This window comes from Pristis pectinata, chromosome 5 (assembly GCF_009764475.1).
Source record: "Pristis pectinata isolate sPriPec2 chromosome 5, sPriPec2.1.pri, whole genome shotgun sequence".
Lineage (NCBI taxonomy): Eukaryota > Metazoa > Chordata > Chondrichthyes > Rhinopristiformes > Pristidae > Pristis > Pristis pectinata.
The window spans coordinates 36,522,871-36,547,574 of NC_067409.1; the positions used below are offsets into that span (position 1 = coordinate 36,522,871).

The window sequence follows — 24,704 nt, forward strand, 5'->3', positions numbered from 1 at the left end:
AGTGGTGGAAGCAGATACAATAATGGCACTTAAGAGGCTGTTAGACACATGAATATACAGGGAATGGGGGGATATGGATCATATACTGGCAGAAGAGATTTAGTTTAATTTGGCATTTTGTTCAATGCAGACACTGTGAGCCGCAAGGACTGTTCCCCTGCTGTACCGTTCTAAGTTCCATGTTCAATAAAATGAGCAGTGCTAGCCTAGAACTCACTGTCTGAAAGCAAGGTGGAGACAGGGACCCTCACAACATTTGACAAGAACTCTTGAAGAGTCATAAACAAGTGCTAGAAAGTGGGATTAACCCAAAAGTCTATTTTTGGCTAGCATGGACAAGACAGCTAATTGGCCTACTTGTATCTGGAAATACAACCTCTCAATATCCAAGATGACAATAGCTGCCAGAATCTTGCATGCTTCAATTTCTTCAAAACCCCAACAAGTTTAGGCCACTTTCCCAAAATCCCTCCTCAGTAACCTCTTCTCCACGTGAATCAATCTGGTAATCCCACTATTTAAGAAAGGAGAGAAAAAAAAGATCTCAGGACCACTTTCCCCTTGATCCCCACTTCCACTGATTTGTTTAGTCTGCAGCTGTTTATTCTGATTATCAATAACACCTGAACTTTTCAAATAGTGTAATGGCCATTTAACAATTAATGACCAAGAATATATATTATTTCTTGATATTCCTATAATATCAGGAAATAACTTAGAGGAACAAAGTTACACAGCCTGATGACGTGACAATACAAATGTCTGATTTTGAAAAAGAAATTTGTTTATTTAGAACCAATCAAAATAGTTATGCAATATATGGTCAACATGGAAGTTTTGAATTAGAAACAAATATTAAGCTTACAAACTAGGTGCTTCTTATGGTTGTGTTAAAAGCCAAAGGATGAGAATGCAAAGTCTGATCAAATGCTACATGATCAGAACTCAAATAACAAATTACACCAGACCCTGTAACACTAGATTCAAACTCTGACCTGAAGGAATCAAAAACAATCTTAATATTGGGAAAAGGCCACTCAGAAAGAAAATTAAGTAACTCTTTTTCTACATCAACGACAGTTGAAATCTAGAATTTCTTACCCCAAAAGGCTGTACATACTGGGATAACTGCAGCTTTAAAGCCTGAGAATGATATATTCTTATAAAATAACAGAAGGCAGCGACTCCACTGGCTGCACCACAGTGCTACCCCAAAATGTTTCATGAAGCATTGGTTAGGCTCAGCTACAAAGACAATTGCTTTAACACAATTTTATGCTCTTTTCAATGGGAATTAATGGCAGTTGTTAATAAGGATGGACATTAGATGCAAAACAAGTTCAGGAACCACTTGCTATTTATCTGCTGCCCATCCCACCCAAATGACATCGATAGTAAGATCTTCTAGCAAGATCTCATTGAAATATATAAAACTCAGGCTTGACAAGGAGGTGTGCAGAGTTGATGTTTCCCACGGCTGATGTGTTGAAAATTAGGAGTCACATTCTCAAAATAGGGGATCAAGATGAATATGAACTGAAAAGACTGCATTCAGTTCTGGTCACCCTATTATAAGGATGTGGAGGCTTTGGAGAGGGTGCAGAAGAGGTTTTCCAGGATGCCTGGACTAGAGGGCATGTGCTATAAGGAGAGGTTGGACAAACTTGGATTGTTTTCTCTGGAGCGGCAGGGGCTGAGGGGAGATTTGATAGAGGTTTATAAGATTATGAGAGACATAGATAGGGTAGACAGCCAGTATCTTTTTCCCAGAGTTGAAATGTCTAATACCAGAAGACATGCATTTAAGGTGAGAGGGGGAAAGTTTAAAGGAGATGTGCAGGGCAAAGTTTTTTTTTACACACAGAGTGGTGGGTGCCTGGAATGCACTGCCTGGGGTGGTGGTGGAGGCAAATAATATGGGGGCATTCAAGAGGCTTTTAGATGGGCACATGAATGTGCAGGAAATGGAAGGATATGGATATTTAGGCGGAAGGGATTAGTTTAGTTGGGCATTTGATTAATAATTTAGTTAGATTGGCACAACATTGTGGGCCAAAGGGCCTGTTCTGTGCTGTATTGTTCTATGTTCTAAAAACATAATGACCATTTTCATGCACTACACATTAGGACATTAAGACCCTGAATATTCGGATTTCAGTTCTCATTGACACAGGGGCCATACGTCCATGCCAGTCAAAAAGGGCTATCTAGGTTAATCCTGCATTGCAACTTTGTAGAGTTATGTTAGGGACTGGAGTTGTTCTCCTTATTTATAAGAAGGATAAGGGAGATTTGCCAAATATGCTTGAAGAGTTTTAATAATGAGAAATCATCTCCATTGGCTTAAGATTCAGGACCAGGAATGCATAGATTATCAGTGATCAGCAAATAAGAGATGGCATAAGGAAATTTATATATTTAAATACACAGTCATAGAGTAATGCAGCGCGGAAGCAGGTCCTTCAGCCTAACTCGTCTATGCCGACCAAGATGCACATCTAAGCTAGTCCCATTTGCCCGCGTTTGGCCCATATCTCTCTAAACCTTTCCTATCCATATACATAGCCGCAATGATCAACAATAAAGGAAAAAATGGAAGCAGATTCAGAACGTGCATTCACAGAATAACTGTAAAAATCAGGGCAGTAAGAGTATAGGGCTGCAGGGAACACCCACCCCCGAGTGCAAGATTAAACGGATGGTGGCCACAGAGCTGGTACAGGCCCGCCGGGCCGAATGTCCTCCTCCAGGGCAATGATCGATCGCCGACTTCCCTGCCATCAGCGCGTACCAATAAATATATATTTTAAAATCCTCTTAAATGTGAGAGGGGCCGGTCAGAGCGGCGCCGCTCCGGCCATTTAAACCCGAGACCGCTTCCCGCTGTCTGAACATCGTCGCCGGCCCAAGCCCGAGATAACGGAGCCGCTCAAACTCACCGCGCCATCCACTCCACACTTTCCCCTCTTGCTTCCTCGTCCCCCGATGCTACGGGCGCCGGTCACTCTCCCCCTCCGCTCCGGGCCGCCTCGCCGAGTTAGACCTCGCCGTTTGATCTCCTCTCCTACTTTTCCCCCTTTCTTTTCCTTTTTCCCGCCTCTGGCGCAGGTCCCCGCCGTAGAGGCCAAACCTACCGCCTCCCGCACTTTCCACACCGCCTGCGTACGATTCGAACAGTGAGCCGTGACAATTTTCTAACCTCGTTCAGAGTGGAAAATTAAACCGGTAAATATGAAATGGATTATTTGTAGAATTAATAACGCTGGCTAAAAAGAGCTCCCCCACTACCACGCATAGCGAATCTGCTGAGCGACTGCAGATGATGTGAGCGGTTGATGAAATCGGTAGGGGCGATGGAGACAGTGGGGTCACGGGGAGAAAGTCACTTCATTTTCATTCAGACCATGCTCTTAAGAGAATAAGGCTGCGGCCACGATGAACCAACTCAAATGTGCGTGTGCGATAAGTATAAATTGTGAGCACTGGAGCAATGTAAAAGTAAGCGCGGGGCGCCTGGAGCGGAGCAAGAGCGGCCAGCCCAGCCTGTAAAAGGGAGGGTCCCAGGTCGCCGGCGGAATCGCTGGCGATGCTCAGTGCCCCCGAGTAACTGCGCATTTGGCACATGTGCACGCCACCATTCTTGGCTTTCTGAAGTGATCGAAAACCAATTCGGCGGCCCACGTGAAAGGGTAAGTGTACTTTGATGTTAGAAGTTTTCAAAACTTCAGTCAACACGCAAAATTTTCCAGGTCGTTCAAGTGGATAATTCGAGTTTAAATATCTGACCGAAGAGACGTCCCTTGAACGCTAGTTGAAACTTGCTGTAGTTAAAAGTATTGCGAAATATTTCCGAAATTTTGCCAGCCGTAAACTTCCTAATTGTAGTTAAGAGTTTGCAACATCTTACGAAATTCTGTTATTTCAATACTGTTAATTAAGTTTAACTTTTAAGATATATTGCATCTTTTAAATTCTCTTAATGTCTTAAATTCGTCCCTTTCAATCTGAATAATGTCAATACCATAACACCCGTTTCATATAGTTATATAAAAATGAATGTATTTACTGTGCTGCAGTTTTAAATATAGTAAAAGGTGAGTACATATGCCATCTAACTAAAATTTGCTCCCTAACACTTTGTTCATTGAATATATAGTACAATAATCATATTTAAAATGCTTTTGAACGAAATTGTTTTATCGACAGAGACCAGGATACCTAGAAATACGAAATTAAGTATGCGATCAATGAATATGTTGTAATGAAAATATGTTCTGTTTGTTCCTGCACATGCAGAGTATGTGCCTCCACGAATTGATTCTGGACATAATACGCATGAAGATTTTGTATTATTTATACTGACATTATATTATAGTGTGCTTACCGCGGATTTTATCTTGGTGTTTCTGGTGTAATAGTTTGAACACTTCGATATTACAAGTAAAACCGAACTTTTGTTTATGTAATGGGCTATCATTTAGTTCAGAACATGTCAGTTTATGACATGTGCATTGTGTAGTCACCGTTCTAATCAAGTGTAGTCGGGCGCCTTCACTTGTAAATTGGTGTTGCCGCATAAGGAACATGGTGATTATTATAGTTCTAGATGGTTTGATATGTGGTATTTCAGGTGTTATGCAATGTTAATTAGTATATTTTTGGAGCCATTTGGGGAATGATTATTTGCACGATAGGCGAATACTCGCGCACGCGCACCAGATGTTGCAACCGCCAATCTGGCTCCACGGTGTACGCGATCTGCAGCATAAAAATTGGATTGGGGGCAGGCGCTCGGGTGAAGTTGGTGATGCTAGGAGTGTTTTATTTTGAGAGGTGGGGGTATGGTTACAGGAGCCTGAAGACCCACACTCAACGTTTTAGAAACAGCTTTTCCCCTTCGCCATCAGATTTCTGAACAGTCCATGAACACGACCTCTTTATTCCTCTTTTGCACTATTTATTTTTGTAACTTATAGTAATTTTTATGACTTGCACTGCACTGCTGCCGCAAAACAACAAATTTCACGACGTGTAAGTGATAATAAACCTGATTCTGAAATCGAGCTTGCATGTGATTCTGGGGAGTACGTCCAGTTGAGGTGTGGGAATGTCATCTGTTGCTTATGTTTTTCTAGATGGTAAATTCCTTGGGTTTACGGGGTACTATCGAGGAAGCCGTAGCAAGTTGCTGCAGTTCTTCTTGTAAACAGTGAGGTGGTTCAGAATGAAATATCCAGATGCTGAAAATCGCTTAACAAAATCCAGGGAATATTCAGCAATTTGTCAACATTTATGGAAATGATAAACAGAGATCATGTTTCATGCTCTGATGAAGAGTCATCAGCCTGAAATATAAGTTATGGTTCTCTGTCCACATATGCTGCCTGACCAGCTAAGACAGTGCTGAAGGGTTGATAGCAATCCTCAGTAAGAGTGGCTGGTACACTCTGCTTCCTTCTGAAATCCCACTACCAATCTTCAATGATTGAATGAAAATGGTATAAGACTTGTTGACATCTGGTAATTGTGCTAAAGGTAATGCTGTGGAACTTGCCACATTTCTAGTCAAGCTGTTCTAGTGTTCTAGTGCAACTACAGCACTAACATTGACCAAACATTGTAGAAAATTGTCATGGCAAATCCTCTTCAGAGAAAGTGGAGCAAATCTAATCTGACCAATGAGGCACTCCTTGGTCTGCTGTCACATAGCAATTAGTCACCAATGCTCAGTTTGGGTTACAAAGAGCAAGTGCCTGAGATGTCAAGGCAACACTTAGTCAAGTGTGTTCTTAAGGAACCTGCATAAATCTGATATCAATGGGAATAAGAAAAGAAAATTCCAGCTGGAATCATACCTAGTTCAAAAAAAACACCCACAAAATACTGGAAGCCTTGAGCAAAATTTTGATGACTGATCATTGAGCCAATGGTCCACTTTCAGCTGCCTTGTTTTGTGAGGAGTAAAAATCTATGCCATGTGTATTGGTCTCTCTGATGGGAATACTGCTATTCACCTAAGAGTAATTGGAACAGCTCAAATTTATTGGAGAGATTTTCATAGTTGTGTACATGGTGTGGTACTGATAGCTTCTTATCAGCAAGGTCACATTGGCTTGCTTTTACAGTTTATAATATGACAGAAATATAACTAAGCTGCACCTTACTGTTCAACCAAAAAAATGTTTTATGCTGCAGTAGTGGATCTTTATCTTTCTCAGCCACTGCATGTTATCTGTAGAGCAGCTCTTCCATGGTGCAGTTAGAACCCCACCACAGCTTGAAGAATGTTGAAATAATATTTTTTCGACCAGAAATACCACTAAGTTTACGTCGTTACTTTGTATGTCTGTTTCTTCGGTGATTACCACTTGAAAGGAATGTGGACTCTGACACCTGGCTGGAATGACATTTTGTTCCAAGTTTGCTGAACATTAATTATTTGAATAGATGAATGTCATTCAGATGTTGAATCTGTTCCAATCAGCAATATTTTCTGTTCAGTGCAACAATCTGCTGGAGGAACTCAGTGGGTCGAGCAGCATTTGTAGGAGGAAAAGAATTGTTGATGTTTCAGATCAAAACCCTGTGTCAGGACTGAGAGTGGGGAGCTGAGATGGCCACTATAAAGAGGAGAAGGGGAGTAGTGAGCCAGAAGTCCAAGGTGATTGGTGGACTGAGGAGGATGTAAGAAGACAGGCAGGTGGTGCCAGGTTGGGGAGGGGAGCAGGGGTGGAATTGGTCGACAGTGGCAGGTGAATGATGGATGGAGGCAGAGAGAGAACATATGGAGAGGCAGATGGAGCAAGATGGGAGGGAGGGGAGGGTGAAGTTTGGAGGCAGCTGCTGGAGGGAGATAAGCAGGAACACAAAGGACTACCTACCACAGCTGGACTCTAAGTAAAGGGGGTGAGAATGGGAACCATTAGGGGAGAAATGAATGGCAGTTGGAACCAGAACCAGATAGAAGGAGGTAGGTTGGGGGGGGTGGATGGTGGCGGGGAACCTGTGGGTAAACTGAGTGTGTACTGGGTGAAGGAGGGGTGTGAGGGAAAGGGAACAAAAATGGGAGGATCAGAAGGAGAGGATGGGGGGTAATAACAACAACTCACCGGAAGGGAGTTACATAAAACCGGAAAACGAAATATTCATACCATTGGGTTCTAGACCACCCAAACGGAATATGAGGTGCTGTTCTTCCAGTTTGCGTTGGGCCTCATCCTGGCAGTAGGGAAGGCTAAGGATAGACAGGTCAGTGTGGGAATGGGAAGGGGGATTCAAATGGCATGCATCTGGGAGCTCGGGGTGGCCATTGCGGACCAAGCATAGGTGCTTTGTGAAAGTCTCCAGGTATGCGCTTGGTCTCGCCAGTTTAGGGGGAGGCCACATCGGGAGCACCAAGTGCAATAGATGAGGTTGGAAGAGGTGCACATGAACCCTTTCCTCACCTTGGAAAGGCTGTTTAGGACCCTGGATAGTGGTGAGTGGGGAAGTGCAAGGACAAGTGTTAACACCTGCTGTGAGGGCAGGGGAAAGTGCCAGGGGTCAGGGAGGGATGAGCAGACCAGGGAGTCATGGAGGGAGTGGAGCCTGGGGAAAGCAGAAAGGGGTAGGGAGGAGAAGCTGTGGCTGGTGGAAATGGTGATCGATGAAATGTTGCATGCAGGGGCTCGTAGGAGGAAAGATGAGGACTAGGGTAACTCTGTTCTGTCTGGAGGGAGGCAGGGTGAGAGCAGGAGTATAAGAAACAGCAGAGATGTGAAAGTGGGCTACATCAACCACAGCAGGAGTGAAGCTATGCTTCCTGAAAGAGGATGTCAGGTGTCCTGGAAGAGGGGGCCTCCTCCTGAGAGTAGATGTAGTGGAGATGGTGAAACTTGGAGAAAGGGATGACATCCTTACAAGAGACAGGTGGGAAGAGGTGTAGATGGCAGGGATGGTAGTGTAGCGGCTAGTGTAATGTTATTACGGTGCTAGTGACACAGTTTCAATTCCGGCTGCTGCCTGTAAGGAGTTTGTACGTTCTCCCCGTGTCTGGGTGAGTTTCCTCCAGGTGCTCAGGTTTCCTCCCACATTCCAAAAACATATGGGTTAGGAAGTTGTGGGCATGCTATGTTGGCACCAGAAGTGTGGTGACACTTGCAGGCTGCCCCCAGAACACTCTACACAAAGATGCATTTCGCTCTGTGTTTTGATGTACGTGTGACTAATAAAGATATCTTGTCTTACCTTAAGTAGCTGTAAATTTATAGTAAATATCGGTGGATAGTTTTGTCTCCTGAGATCGAGACAGATCTAGAAAAAGGAGAGAAGTGTAGCAGTTAGCGCGACGCTATTACAGTGCCAGCGATTGGGGTTCGATTCCCGTCGCTGTCTGTAAGGAGTTTGTACGTTCTCCTGTGTCTGCATGGGTTTCCTCCGGGTGCTTCGGTTTCCTCCCACATTCTAAAGACATACGGGTAGGTTAATTTGGGTTTAAAATGGGTGGCGCGGACTTGTTGGGCCAGAAGGGCCTGTTACCACGCTGTTTAAAAAAAAATTAAAAATTTAAATAAAAATTTTTAAAAATGTTCTACGTGAATTTGAGAGCAAGATGGAAGTTGGTGGCGAAGGTGATTAAACCTAATGAGTTCTGCACAGGTGCAGGAAGTGGCACCAATACAGTCATCAATGTAACAGAGAAAGAGTTGGGCAGTGGTACCAGAGAAGGCATAGAACAGGTAGCCAACATTTTCTGTTCAGTTTGACAAGTGTCTTGGCAACATTATGTTCTGTGTTCAAATCTATCTCATCATCTGCCAGATCACTGTTCTCAGTTTTTTTTCCCCTGTCACATGCAAAGTAAATCAACAGTGAATGAAATATTTAATTCTCAGATAAAAGTTTGAGTTAATCTAACAGTCTGTCATTGTCAGCTGCACAACACCTAACATAGTTGGCAAGGACAAACAAGACAAGGAAATATAAATGGTAGGGTACTAAAAAATGTAGGGGAATAGGAATTTTGAAGTGCATGTCCATGAATCCCTGAAGACATATGGACAGTGCCATGAAGAATGCCTATGGGATAGCATCCTTTAATGGCTGAGGCATGGAAGAGCAGGGAGATGATCGCAGAACTGCACAACATGCTTGTTAGGCCACAGCTAGAATTATAGTCTATAGTTCTGATTACCCCACAACACAAGGGAAATGATAGCATCAGTGGGGATACAGAGGAGGTGAATGAGGATGTTATCAGAGCTGCAGAATTATAGTTGACGGATGACTGTCCCGATTGATTGATTTCTTTGGAACAAAGGACATTGAAATGTATAAAATTTACAAGAGAACTGGACAGAGTAAAATTCCCCTGGCAGGGAGGATAGCAAGGGCATATATTTCAGTTAATTGGTAGAAGGCTTGGAGGAAAGTTGAGAACTTTTTTTTTGTTCACTGAGTGGTGGGAGCTGGAACTTTCCATCTGAAGGCAAGATAGAGGTAGAAGCAGAAATCCTGACCGCACTTACAATGTATCTGAATAAGCACTTGAGTTGTACTATGTGGTGGGATCTCATTGCAGCTGGTGGAAATGGTGACAGATGATATGTTGCATGGAGAGGCTCATGGGGTGAAGGGTGAGGACTTGAGCAGTGGTGTAGGAGGAGGGTTTCAGATTCCTGGGGCATTGGAACCAGTTCTTGGAGGCGGGACCAGTACAAACAGGACAGTCTACACTTGGGCAGCACTGTGATCAATATCCTAGGGGGATTGTTTGCTAGTGCTGTTGGGGAAGGTTTAAACAAATACAGCAGGGAGATGGCAATCCATGCAGAAAGACAGAGGGAAACAAAGCAGAGACCAGAGCAAAAGTTAGAAAAGAGAAAAGTAAGAGTGGCGCACAGAAAAGTAAAGGCAAAGGACACAAAGGTTACTAGATTCTAAAAGGACAATGAGTGTAAGGGCACTTTATCTGAATATCTGTGGTATTCGAAACAAGGTTGGTGAACTTGTAGCGCAAATCAGTACAAAGGGGTACGATTTAGCTGCCATTACAAAAGTGTGGTTGCAGGGTGGAAATGAGTGGGAATTAAATATCCAAGGCTATCGGTTAATACGGAAGGAGAGGCAAGAAGGTAAGGGAGATGGGGTAGCGCCCTTAATTAAGGATGAGATCAGGGTGATAGTGAAGACGATACAAGATCCAAGGAGCAGAGTCTGGGTGGAGATTAGGAACAGTAAAGGGGGGAAAGAAAATCACTGGTGGGAGTTGTCTTTAGGCAACTGAATAATAACATTACAGTGGCACAGGCAATAAAGCAAGAAATATTTGTTGCATGTAAGAATGGAACTGCAGTTGTCATGGGGGACTTTAACTTCCACATAGATTGGGTGTATCAAGTTGGTTGATGCAGTCTTGAGGAGGACTTCATAAAATGCTTTCTTGAACAGCATGCTAGTGAACCTACAAGGGAAAATGACCTGGTCCTGGCAATGAGACAGGTAAAATTAACAATCTTGTAGTTGAGGATCCTCTTGGAAAGAGTTATCGTGGTATGATTGAATTTCTCAGAAATGGAGGGTGCAATAGTTTGATCTAAAACCAATGTATTATGCCTAAACAAGGGAAACTACAATGGGATGAGGGAGGAGTTGGCTAGTGTAGACTGGAAATACAGGCTGTATGGTGGGACTGTTGAGGAACAGTGGAAGACTTAGAGTTTTTTTTTGATGGTGCTCAACAAAAGTTTATTCCTGTTTAAAAGCAAGATAGTAGGGTGGGGAGAGCCAGCCTTGGATAACTAAGAAAATAAAAGAAGGCATCAAGCTAAAAGCTCATGCATACAAAGTCGCCAAGAGTAGTGGGAAACTGGAAGATTGGGAAAACTTTTTTTAAAAAAAAACAACAAAGGACCACTAAGCAAGCAATAAAGAAAAGGAAGATAGATTATGAAAGTAAGCTAACACAAAATATATAAACAGATAGTAAAAGTTTTTATAATTATATGAAGTGGAAAAGAGTGGCTAAAGTGAACGTTCTTCCCTTGGAAGATGAGAAGGGGAATTAATATTGGGTAATGTGGAAATGGTAGAGGCCTTGAATTACTATTTTGTGTCGGTCTTCATGGTGGAGGATGTGCCAAAGAGATGTTATGGATGCAATTGGTGGGTGGGGGGGGGGGGGGAATGAGGACCTCAATACACTCGCTGTCACTAAAGAGGTAGTGATGAGCAAACGAGTGGGCCTAAAGGTAGACAAGTCCCCTGGCCCTGATGGGATGCATCCCTGGGTATTGAAAAACAAATGGTGGAAGTTATAGTAGACGCACTTGTGATAATTTACTAAAATTCTCTGGGCAGGTCCCAACGGATTGGAAGACAACAAATGTCATGCCACTGTTTTAAAAAGGATGAGGGCAAAAGGCAGGTAACTATAGGCCAGTTAGCTTAGTGTCTGTAGTCGGGAAAATGCTTGAAGCTATCATTAAAGAAGAAATAGCGACATGTCTAGCTAGAAGTGGTGCCATCAGGCAGACAGCATGGATTCAGGAAGGGCAGGTCCTGTTTGACAAACTTATTGGAGTTATTTGAGGATATAATGAGTGCAGTGCATAGAGGGGAACAGGTGGATGTTGTATACTTGGATTTCCAGAAGGCATTCGATAAGATGCCGCATAAAAGACTTACCCCCAACTTCATGCATCCTTATCTTATGGATAATATATTAGCATGGATAGAGGATTGGTTAACCAATAGAAGGCAGAGAGTTGGGATAAATGGGTGTTTCTCTGCTTGGCCATCAGTGGTGAGTGGGGTACTGCAGGGGTATGTGCTGGGCTTGCAACTGTTCACAATATACATTCCCCATTTGGAAAAGGGGACAGTGTAGCGTATCTAAGTTTGCTGATGACACTAAATTGAGTGGAAAAGCAAATTGCGCAGAGGATGCGGAGAGTCTGCAGAGAGGTATAGATAAGTGAGTGGGCAAGGGTCTGACAGATGGAGTACGATGTTGGTAAATGCAAAGCCATCCACTTTGGAAGGAAAAATAGAAGATCAGATTATTATTTAAATATGAAAGATTGCAGTATGCTGTTGTGCAGAGGGATTTGTGAGTGCTTGTGCATGAATCTCAAAAGGTTGGTTTGCAGGTGCAACAGGTTATCAAGAAGGCAAATTGAATGTTGGCCTTCATTGCTAGAGGGATGGAATTTAAAAGCAGGGAGGTTATGCTGCGACTGTACAGGGTACTGGCTTTGGAGGTGGTGCAGAGGAGGTTCACTAGGTTGATTCCCGAGATGAGGGGGTTAGCCTGTGAGGAGAGATTGAGTTGCCTGGGACTATACTCGCTGGAAATCAGAAGAATGAGATGGGATCTTATAGAAATGTATAAAATTATGAACAGGATAGATAAGATAGAGGCAGGAAGATTGTTTCCACTGGTAGGTGAGATTAGAATTAGATCACTGGAGACATAGCCTCCAGATTCGTAGGAATAGATTTAGGATGGAGATGAGGGGAAACTGCTTTTCCCAGGGAATAGTGAATCTGTGGAATTCTCTGCCCAGGGAAGCAGTGGAGGCTGCCTCATTAAATGTATTTAAGACACAGATATATTTTTGAATAATAGGAGAATTAAGGGTTATGGGGAAAAGGCAGGTAGGTGGATCTGAGTCCATGGCCAGATCAGCTATGATGTTATTGAATGGCAGAGCAGGCTCGGTGGGCCAGATGACCTACTCCTCCTATTCCTTATGTTCTATGTAACCTGTTGGGCAGTGGACTGAGAGCTGGGAAGTGGAATTAACATTTTGTGATCAACATGTGCATGATGGGTCAAATGACCAACCTCTGCTATAAATTTCAGTGATTTTTGTGTTGTCAATGTATATGTTCTATAACTATTTGCAGTGCCTGAGTGTTTTCATTCTATAGGTTTAAATCATTCCAATAATTTCATTGGTGTACATTGTACTCATTTAGGATTGCTAAGTAATTCTTTGAAATTTATCTTGTGCTTCCGCTGTACTATATTGCCAACACTGCATTATCCAAAATTGCTGTCTATTAGAAAAGGATTGTTATGACTGGTCAACATACTGAGTAAGGGAAACCAGTTGAGACATATTAAGGACCTGTAAAATCTGCTTTCATGGACCACTGTGTCCAAACTCCACATGAGATTAAGGATGAAAACTGTGGTAGAAAAAATCAAAAAGTTGGTCATGGAATCATTGAGCAGATGACGTCCGAATGAGGAATGAAAACACAATGTGCTTCTTCATTAATTGAGGGAGAGGGTTGGAAGATGAGATCAATTGTAAGCAGGATTGTGAATGTATGTTTCCTACGAGGGGCACAGTTAAGGTATCATGAATTGGCTTGAAAGGATTTGGAAGAGGGAGGTTCATAACTTGTGGTCCTTATTGGGATCAAAATGATGGTAATGAATTATCCTCAAATTTCAGGCACTTGTCTTTTACAAAGAAGGAAGATACAAACCGTTTGTGTGATGTTTCAGCCATTATCATTTCTCCTGCTGCTAAGAAACATTTACTTCTGACACTTTTTTATATAGTTTTAGAAGCTTTTGTAACTTATATATATATTTCCTATTAATTTATTCCTGTATTTTTAAATTCTCCATTTTTTTTGTACTTTATTTTGGCTTCTAAAGATCCCAACATTTCACTACACTTGTTGGCAAAATTATATACTCCTTTTTGTCTTTATATCCTTGTTTAGTTTGCCATAGATGTTTACCTTTTTCCTAGGCAAAATGTTTTTCAATAGCTTGTTCATAAAGTTACGCAGCATGGAAGCAGGCCCTATGGCTCAACTCATCTATGCCAACCAAGGTGCCTACTTGAAGCTAATCCCATTTGCCTGCATTTGGTCCATATCCTTGTACCTGTCCAAATGTATTTTAAACATTTTAATTGTACCCGCCTCTACCATTTATTCTGACAGCTCATTCCACATACTAACCACAGTCCTGTGTAGTAAAACTTGCCCCTCAGGTTACTTTAAATATTTCCCCTCTCACCTTAAGCCTATACCCTTTAGTTTTAGACTCTCCTCCCCTGGGGAAAAAGACTGACCATCCATCCTTTCTATGCTCCTCATGATTTTATAAACGTCTATAAAGTCACCCCTTAGTCTCCTTCACTCCAGGGGAAAACTATCCCAGCCTATCCAGTTTCTCCTTCTAAAGCATGTCTTTCAATCCTGGCAACATCCTTGTGAATCACTTCTCCACCCTCTCTCTAGCTTAATCACATCCCCTTCTTGGTCCATGAACTCTACTTCGTTATTCCTTTTTATTTCTGCACTTTATTTATTTTGTAATCTATAGGAATTTTTATGTCTTTGCACTATATTGCTGCTGCAAAACAACAAATTTCACGTCACGTAAGTCAGTGATAATAAACCTGCTTCTGATTCCTTCCTATTGTACGGCGACCAGAACTGCATACGGTACTCCAAGAGTCTTAGAGTTTCACATCACGGAAACAGGCCCTTCAGCCCAACTCGTCCATGTCGACCAAGATACCCATCTAAGCTGGTCCCATTTGCCTATATCCTTCTAAACATTTTCTATCCACGTACCTGTTTGTGTGTCTTTTTAAATGTTGTTGTTGTACTTGCCCTCAACCACTTCCTCTGGCAGCTCATTCCACACACACGCCACCCTCTGCATGAAGAAGTTGCCCCTCAGATCCCTTTTAAATCTCTCACCTTAAACCTATTGCCCCCTAGTTTTTGATTCCTTTTCCCGGGGGGGGAATACTTTGTGCATTCACCCTATCTATGCCCCTCATGATTTTGTACATCTCTATAAGGTCATCCCTCAGTCTCCTACGCTCCAAGGAATAAAGCCCTAGTCTGTCCAACCCCTCCCTATAAACTCAGGCCCTTGAGGCCTGGACACATCCTTGTAAATCTTCTTTGCACTCCTTCCAGCTGAATGATGTCTTTAACAGGGTGAATTCTCATCAATGTCTTGTATAGCTGTAACATGACATTCCAACTCTTGTACTCAGTGCCCTGTCCATCGAAAGCAAGCATGCCACATGCTGCCTTCACCACCCTGTCTACCTGTGTTGCCACAGTTTTGGGAATTGTTAACTTTTTTAATTTAAATGTTTACTACTGTTTATATTCTGGGAAATCTCTTATTCTGACTTCCCTATCTACCTTGGATATGAGTGGACAACCAACTATATAATTGTCCTTCTCCAGTTCAAGGCCAGTTTCTGATCGAATTATGCCCCCAAGCAGAATTTTATATTCATTCATGTTGTGATCACTTTTTTCTAAAGAAACTTTTAAAATGAATTTTCTGATCAACCATGTCTGCTAATTTAGGAAATGAAAACTGTTACAATTCCTTGAGTTGAAAAAGTAAAATTGACAACTGTGGACATGTATAATATGAATTTGTAGTTACTGCAAAATGCTTCATGAATGTTAATATTGTTCCTGAATCTATTTTTCTGTTGATTTAATGACAGTCAGTACAGTTCACAATCTGTAAACAAAATCCATACTACAAATTGAAGTTTTGGTATAAATGACTTGTGTTTGTGTGACAGCAATAATGCAGTAAAATGTCCCAAGCCACTTCACAGGCAGTATCAGAGATTCGCATTGAAATACTAGATGATATTTGGATAAATAACTGAAAGCTAAGTGAATGAGAGAGGTTTTCAGTGTCATTTTACAGGAGATGGAGATCAAGCTTGTAAATAAATGGTTTTCAGAAGTAGTACTAATCTCTTACTATTTTCTTTAAAGAACTAGACAATTAATTTAAATATTTTTGTCTGTACCCTAGAATAAAGCAAAATGGCAGGCACTCAGACAGTCACGGGTTTGAATGGAATCACACCTGTCCAGCAAATGATGGCATCGTGTTCTGGTGCATTTATGACTTCAGTGATTGGTATGAATAAGCCTTTTTTTTTTAAAAAAAAAAGTGTAATCTTTGTATAAACATTTTTATTGGGGCATATACCCAGATTTGTATAGAAGTAAACTGTATAGGCTGACAAACATACTTTGGCACAATCGTATTGAAGGTGGTCCATGGTCTCACATATCTGGTATGCATCACCTGGTCTATCTTGCTGTTCACAAGCATCCCAAACTTGAGCAGCAGCAGGGACTTTGCTGGCACATTGAAGAAGTCCCACCCCAGAAATTCACAGGCAGCCTTAAGCAGCTGGGAAAACTGTGACCCCAGCTTTGCCATTATGTCCAAACGGTAAGAGTTTTAACATTTCATGACATCTTAAAAACTATTGAAAACACTTGTAAGTTACAAATGTGAAAGAACTGGCTAAAAGCATTCATTTCTAAAACATTTAAAAGAAATAACTTTCTTTCCCATAGCCCTGTGGAAACCAGTGGAGTTATGAAATCTGCCTGGTGTTGCTTGCCACAGGATCAATGTAGAAAACAAAACAATTTTGTTTTCTTTACCCTGAGGAGTTTTGTCAAAACTGAGTTCCACCAATGGGCTCCAGTGGTGATTTGCCTGGTCAGATACAAATTCAGGTATCATTCAGTAAGTTTGGGACACTTTTAAATCTTGGCTATCCAGTTTGTAGTCACCAGTACATATCACCAAAATATAGGCCCATATGAATGCAAATCTTCTCAGCAAATTTAGGCAATTGTCCTTTCTTTTGACTTTACGCTCCCACTGGCATTGTAGACAATATGTGATGGTTATGAAACCATTTTTGTATTACCATCTTCAATTTTTAAGAAATTGTTTTTAATGCCTAATAATTGCACAGTTAGTAGCATAGCCTCACAGGGGTTCAATCTTGACTTCCAGTGCTGTGTGTGTGGCGTTTGCACATTCTCCCTGTGACTGCATCGGTTTCTTCCTACATCCCAAAGATGTGTAGGATTGTAGGTTAATTGGCCACTGTGTAAATTGTCCCTAGGGTGTAGGTGAGAGGTAGAATCTGGGGGCAGTTGATGGGAATGTGGGGAGAATAGAATTAAGGAAAATCCCAAGGCATTCTACACGTAAATGAAGAACAGGAGGATGACATGACCGCTCAGGGGTAAAGGGGGAAATGTGTGCCTGGAGGTGGGAGGGGATAGGGGGAGGTCCTTAATGAATACTTTGCTTCAGTGCTCACTAGGTAGAGGGAGTTTGACAAATGCGAGGTCAGTGTAGAATAGGCTAATGTCGAGGTTAAGGAGCTTCTAGAAAAACATTAGGAGAGAGAAGTCCCTGGGGCTGGATGGGATATACCTCTGGTTACTACGGGAAGTGAGGGAAGAGATTGCTGGGGCAATGATCTTTGCATCCTCCCTGGCCACAGGAGTGGTACTAGAGGATTGGAGGATGGCAAGTGTTGTTCTCTTGTTCAAGAAAGGTAGGGTTAATCCTGGGAATCATAGACTAGTGAGTCTTGCATCAGTGGTGGGCAAACTTGGAAAAGATTCTTAGGGACAGAATTTATGAGCATTTGGAGAAGCATAGTCTTATTAGGGGCAGTCAGCATGGCTTTCTGAAGGGCAGGTCATGCCTCACAAACGTAATTGAGTTTTTCAAGGAGGTGACAAAGCAAATTGATGAAGATAGAGCGGTGGATGTGGTGTGTATGGATCTTAGTAAGGTGTTTGATAAAGTTCCCCCTGGTATGCTCATCCAGAAAGTCATGAGGGATGTAATCCATGGAAACTTGGCTGTGTGGATTCGGAATTGGCTTGCCCACAGAAGGCAGAGGGTGGGAGTAGATTGAGTATATTCTGCCTGGCAGTCAGTGACTAGTGGTGTTCCATAGGGATCCGTTCTGGGACCTCTACTCTTTGTGATTTTTTAGATAGATAGATAGATAGATATATAAAAATGACTTGGCTGAGGAAGTGGAAGGGTGGGTTAGTAAGTTTGCAGATGAAAAAGGTTGGAGGTAGGTTACAACAGGATATAGACTGGATGCAGAGCTGGGCAGAGAAGAGGCAGATGGAGTTCAATCCAGAAAAGTGTGGAGAAATACACTTTGGAAGATCGAACTTGAAGGCGGAGTACAAGGTTAATGGCAGGATTCTTAGCAGTGTGGAGGAATAGAGGGATCTTGGGTTCCAAGTCCCTAGATCCCTTAAAGTTGCTGCACAAGTCGATAGGGTGGTTAAGAAGGCATATGGTGTGCTGGCCTTCATTAGTCAGGGGATTGAGTTCAAGAGCCATGAGGTAATGTTGTAGCTCTATAAAACCGATTAGACTACACTGAGTATTGTGTTCAGTTCTAGTCACCTCATTACAGAAAGGATGTGGAAGCTTTAGAGAGGGTGCAGAGGAGATTTACCAGGATGCTGCTTGGATTAGAGAACGTGTCGTATGAGGAAAGGTTGAGCGAGCAAGGGCATTTCTCTTTGGAGCAATGCAGGATGAGAGCGACTTGATTAGGGGTGTATAAGATTATGAGGGGCATAGATAGAGTGGACAGCCAGCACCTTTTTCCCACGGCAGCAATGGCCAGTACCAGAGGATGTCCGTTTAAGGTGAGTGGAGGACAGTTTAGCGATGTCATAGGTAGGTTTTGTTTTGCACAGAATGGTGGGTGCCTGGAATGCACTGCTGGGGGTGGTGATGGAGGCTGATACAATAGAGACATTTAAGAGACTCTTAGGCACATGGATGTAAGAAAAATGGAGGGTTACACCTGGGCTGTTTAGGAGGGAAGGGTTAGATTGGTTGTGGAGTAGGTTTATATAGGACGGCACAATATCGTGGGCTGAAGGGCCCATATTGTGCTGTACGGTTCTATGTTGTATGTACTGTTCTATGTTCCAATAGCTCAAGGGAAAATTGGGAGGGAATGGGATTTCTCTGTGAACCAGCATAAACTCAATGGGCTGAAGTAGCCTCCATTGTTGTAAGGAAATGTGGTATTATAGTATAGTAACATACTATACATAACATAAATAATAATGCAAGCAGGATAAGCTGCCACATAATTGGTTGAATTTGGCTTTTTTTTTGCGTTTTATTTAAATTAAATCTAAAATTGAGCCTTTTCTATTTTAATGTTGTGCTTGGCAATAACAGGCCATAACTTTAAAATTTTTTTTCAGTTACTCCATTTGACGTAGTGAAAATACGACTACAAGCACAGAGGACTCCATTTTATAAAGGTAACCACTAAAATAACTAAAAGGGAAATGTTAATTGTAACAAACCAATATAGTCTTTTCCTATAGCATAAAATAAACTGCTGGAAGAACTCAATGGGTAACCTTTTTCAGTTTATTTCTATTTGAGTTGCAGAGTGTTGTCATGACTCATTGTCTCTTTCCAAAATAATGTCTGAGGCAGCTGGAAGTTCTTTGAATGTGTATGCTGCTGAGAGAATTTCCCTTATTTTTGTTAGCATTTGCACAAATTTCCAAAATTGAATTTCTTCTGTATGTTATTGGTGTTTACTAATCCTTGCACTTTTCTTATTGTCTATCACATAAATAGTTGACGCATGTGTTTACATTTATGCTTATTTAAATTATTTAAAATCTAGGTAAATGCTTTCTGTACTGCAATGGCCTGATGGACCATTTGTGTGTCTGCGAGAATGGAAATGCCAGTGCTTGGTATAAAGCTCCTGGACAATTTAGAGGGACGGTGGTAAGCAGCTTATTTGCTTTTTGGAATTCACTTCTGAAACAGATCTGTATGCACATTAGTATTTACTCATTGATATCTTATAGAACATAGAACAGTATAGCACAATACAGACCCCTCGGCCCACAATGTTGTGCCGACCTTTAAACCTCGCCTAAGACTATCTAACCCCTTCCTCCCACATATCCCTCTATTTTAAATTGCTTATCTTGAATTATTATCTCTTGAATTTGACCAATGTACCCACCTCCACCACCGCCCCAGGCAGTGCATTCTATGCCCCAACCACTCTGGGTAAAAGACCTTCCTCTGATATCTCCTTTGAACTTCCCACCCATTACTTTAAAGCCATGCCCTCTTGTATTGCACACTGGTGCCCTGGGAAAGAGCTGCTGGCTATCCACTCCATCTATTCCTCCACCGCTATCATTCTCCTCTCATCGTCCTTCTCTCCAAAGAGTAAAGCCCTAGCTCCCTTAGTCTCTCCTCATAAGGCACACTCTCTAAACCAGGCAGCATCCTGGTAAATCTCCTCTGCACCCTTTCCAATGCTTCCACATCCTTCCTATAATGAGGTGACCAGAACTGGACACAGTCCTCTAAGTGTGGTCTAACCAGAGTTTTGTAGAGCTGCATCATTACCTTGAGGCTCTTAAACTTGATCCCATGACTTATGAAAGCTAACACCCCGTAAGCTTTCTTAACTACCCTATCCACCTGTGAGGCAACTTTCCGGGATCTATGGATATGGACCCCCAGATTCCTCTGCTCCTCCACACTACCCAGAATCCTGCCACTAACTTTGTACTTTGCCTTGGAGTTTGTCCTTCCAAAGTGTACCACCTCGCACTTCTCCAGATTGAACTCCATCTGCCACTTCAGGCCAGCTCTGCATCCTATCAATGTCCCTCTGCAATCTTCGACAATCCTCTGCACTATCCACAACACCACCAACCTTTGTGTCATCTGCAAATTTGCCAACCCACCCTTCTACCCCGTCATCCAAGTCATTAATAAAAATCACAAAAAGCAGAGGTCCCAGAACTGATCTTTGTGGGACACCGCTAGTCACAGCCCTCCAATCTGAATGCACTCCCTCCACCACAACCTTCTGCTTTCTACAGGCAAGCCAATTCTGAGTCCACATGATTATTATGATATATAACAGGTTATTATGATATATATTGAGAGAGATGAGCTATCTTTATTAGTCACATGTACAATAAAACACACAGTGAAATGCATCTTTTGTGTAGTGTGTTCTGGGGGCAGCCCGCAAGTGTCACCTTGCTTCCAGCGCCAACACAGCATGCCCACAACTTCTTAACCCATACATCTTTGGAATGTGGGAGGAAACCAGAGCACCCAGAGGAAACCCACGCAGACAGTAGGAATCCTTATGATGGAGGAGTCCATTTGGTTAATCAGGTCACTGCCAGCTTCCATGAGAGCAATCACATGAGTCCTGTTCCCCTTCTCCTCATCTTCCAGTACCCCTACAACTTGTTCTGTTTCCACAGGTGCCCATCAATTCCCCTTTGTTTGTTATTTTTTTGCCACTTAATCTACACAAGGTGTACTTTACAGCAGATCTTTGGAATGTGAAAAAATTAGAGCAGTCAGAGAAAACACTTGTGGTCATGGAAAGAATGTATGAATTCTGCACGTACATCACCTGATGTCAGGATCAAACTCTGTCCCTGGAGTTGTGACATGACCGCACTAATTGCTGCAGCCTTGTATTGCAAATCATTATAATGTTAGTTCAGCATAGCTTGCAAATTAGGAATTTCATATGAACAAGTAATTTTGTTGATACTCACAAATGATGCCTGTTTTCCCAGCAAAGATTTCAGCTGTTGAAATCTCCAAATATGTTTAGCAAACAGCTAATTTACATCTGTTCAAAACAGCACTTAATGGTCAGTGCTGTTTGACGCAGAAGTTTCTCACTTAGATGGTGAGAGATCGGGTAGTGTTGATGGTCAAAGAGACCTAGGTACAGTTGTACACAAGTTACTGAAGGCCAACATTCAGGTGCAGCAAACGATTAAGAGGGCAAATGGTATGTTGCCTTTTTTACAAGAGGACCAGATTACATTAGTAAGGAAGTAATTTTGAAAACAATCTACTTGCCATTGTAGGATTGCAGTGAGAACTGGACTGGTTCCAGGGATTGTGAATTTCTAGTATGAGGAGAAATTGAGTAGACTGAGATTGTATTCTGCAGAGTTAAGAAGAATGAGACCTCATCAAAACATACAAAACTCTTTAAAGGCTCTGCAGGCTAGATTCAAGGAACATGTTTCCTTTGGCTAATGAATCTAAGGTACATGGTTTCAGAAGAAGGGATAGGTCATTTAGGATTGAGATGAGGACAAATTTCTTCAGAGTGGTGAATCTTTAGAGTATTAAGTGACAGCTATATTACTAATGATTCCATCCTTTTGATAAGGTGTTAAACCAAGTGCAAAGTGATGGTTTTGGGAAGTTAAATCGGGGCAGGACAAACACAGTAAATGGCAAGGACCAGGGGAGTGTTGTTGAACAGAGAGACCAGGGGAGTACGAGTACATGGTTCCCTGAAAGTGGCAACGCAGGTAGGCAGGGTGATGAAAAAGGAATATGGGATGCTCGCCTACATCAGTCGAGACATTGAGTACAAAATGTTGGTTAGGCTGCACTTGGAGTATTGTGTGCAGTTCTGCTTGCCATACTACAGGAAAGATGTGATTAAGCTGGAAGGGGTGTGGAAAAGATTCACAAGGAATTTGCCTGGATTGGAGGGCTTGAGTGATAGGGAGAGATTGGATAGGCTGGGTCTGTTTTCCCTAGGCGAAGGATGCTAAAGTTGACATGATAGATAAAAATTCTGAGAAATATAGATGGGGTAGGTAGCCTGTGTCTGTTCTCCATGGTAGGGGAGTCTAAAACTAGAGGCCATAGGTTTAAGGTGAGAGGGAGGAAGTATAAAGGCAATTTTAAGGGTAAATTTTTCACACAATAGTTGGTTTCTGGGATGAGCTGCCAGAGGAGGTGGTAAAGGCAGGAATAACAACAACATCTAAGAAGCATCTGAACAGGTACTTGAATGAGCAACGCATCAAGGGATGAGGAATTAATGCAGGCAAGTGGGATTAGTACAGATAGGCATGATGGTCAGCATAGATGTGGTGGGTCAAAGACCCAGTTTTATGCTGCACAACTCGAAAGCCATGTGCATTCTTTTTGGAGAACATAAAAGATTGCATGCTACTATTTGAAGACTGCAAGAAAGTACCCCAATTTTCTGGGAATGCCATTCTTTTCCCTACAGCTAAAAGCCCAAGAAACATTTTATCTTGCTGTTGAGTAGCTTATGCTATACCACTCAGTGTACATTTTGGCTGCTGTACATTGTAACAAAACAGCTTCTGCACTTCATGAAACTCCAAAACTGCAGGTATTGGAAATCTGACATAAAACAGAAAATGCTGGAAAAGGTCAGGCAGTATTTGTGGAAGGAGAAGCAGTTAATGTTTCAGGTCTAGGATCCTTCAGCATTTTCTGTTTCTTTTAAGTTCTGCACTTTGTTAGTTGTGAAGTGTATTGCAATATCCTAAATTACAATTTATCTTTAACTCTTGAATTGATTATACATTTTTGAAAAATATAGGTTATAGAGCTATTTGTTTACAATTATTTATATATCTTGAATATCATGCTTTTGTTTTACTTCATATAAACCAGACAATATTAAAGTTGTGGATATATTCGTTGGAAATATAGTGCAGCATATCAAAGTTGATATTACCTCTTGGGAGGGGAAAAATCTCACCAACCAACCATTGCTGTGATAGATTTGTCCTTTGAATGTGGTGGTTTTAAATCATTGAACTAATACAAGGATTTTCCTATTTCTGTATTCCAGGATGCGTTTATTCAAATTGTTCGTAATGAGGGTTTAAAGTCACTCTGGAGTGGACTTCCTCCAACATTGTAAGGTTATTTAAATAATGCTGCCTTAAGGTTAGAGACTTCCAATTTTGATCTGTAATTCTCCATTTTTAAAAAAAATACTTCGTTTTGGGTCAATTAAGACCTTTTAGTTACTTTTCCAATTCTTCATGTTACAAATGTATTTCCACTATCACAAGAAAAGTGAAAATCAAAACTGCAGATGCTGGAAATCCAAAATAAAAACAGAAAATACTGGAAATGCTCAGCAGGTCAGGCCACATCTACGGGAAGAGAAATGGAGCTAATGTTTTGGGTCAAAAACCCCTTTGTCAGAACTGGGTGGAAGACAGAAGAAGCTTGTAAAGCTGCAGGAAGGGTGCACCAGGAGAGGGGTGTTGCCTCTGTTCGGGTAAAACTGGGGTGACCATGAGGATAAGCTTAAACAAGGTTATTTGGTCAGCGAGCGAATAGGAGGAGTTAGAGAGTGAGAACATAGACAAAAGAGTGTGGGAGTTGCAAGATGCAGAGCAGAAAGACTTGCCTGGCAGGTCAGGCTAGGCCAGGCATGTCCTCCATTCCAAGAGGACATGGGGCAAGAAGAGAAGAGGAGGAACACCCCCCACGTTCCCTGCAACTTAACAAGCTTTTATTTGTTCTTCCCAGTTTTGACGAAGAGTCTTTGGCCCAAACGTTAACTCTGGTCAGGCTGCATCTATGGAAAAAGAAACAGAGTATTGCTAGCATTCTCTGTTTTTATCACAAGAAAATTTCCTGAGTCTCTTAACACATTTGTTTCTAGTTACATTGTCTTATAACTGATGAGCTTCAGTAGAGTCATTAATTATGTTTCATGTATTGGTTTTATTCTAAACTCTCACCAAAATGTGAGCCCAGAAATTCAGACACGTGCCTTGTGTTTTTCAAAGCGATGCATATGAATATAATGTATTTTTGGAGTGCAACATGATAACTATAATTTCCAGGACCAAAATGTACAGAAACCAAATGAAGCACTTTTGGGTAGGGGTGTGCACCAATACCAAATCTCACCTGGACTCTGATCTTCTGGCATAACTGCTTGCCATTGGGACCCAATTTGGCCCCTGACTGTTGGTCATCATTCACTTCTCCAGTCCTGGCCATAGGC

The 24,704-nt window shown here is 41.9% G+C and overlaps 2 protein-coding genes across 3 annotated transcripts in view; one reads left to right on the top strand and one right to left on the bottom strand.

The window, feature by feature from the left end:
- The window catches only part of LOC127570783 (protein DBF4 homolog A-like), a 40,386-nt gene extending 37,194 nt beyond the window's left edge, over positions 1-3,192 (bottom strand). For both annotated transcript variants that reach the window (XM_052016613.1, XM_052016614.1), the window contains exon 1: positions 2,940-3,192. The gene's annotated coding sequence lies outside the window, so the exon portion shown is untranslated. The remainder of the gene's footprint in view (positions 1-2,939) is intronic.
- Positions 3,193-3,322: 130 nt separating this feature from the next.
- The window catches only part of LOC127570784 (probable mitochondrial glutathione transporter SLC25A40), a 40,534-nt gene continuing 19,152 nt past the window's right edge, over positions 3,323-24,704 (top strand). Inside the window, exons 1-5 of the mRNA XM_052016616.1 lie at positions 3,323-3,689; positions 15,815-15,922; positions 19,078-19,137; positions 19,515-19,621; positions 23,529-23,596. Of these exons, the coding sequence (XP_051872576.1) occupies positions 15,826-15,922; positions 19,078-19,137; positions 19,515-19,621; positions 23,529-23,596 (332 nt within the window). The 5' untranslated portion in view covers positions 3,323-3,689; positions 15,815-15,825. The remainder of the gene's footprint in view (positions 3,690-15,814; positions 15,923-19,077; positions 19,138-19,514; positions 19,622-23,528; positions 23,597-24,704) is intronic.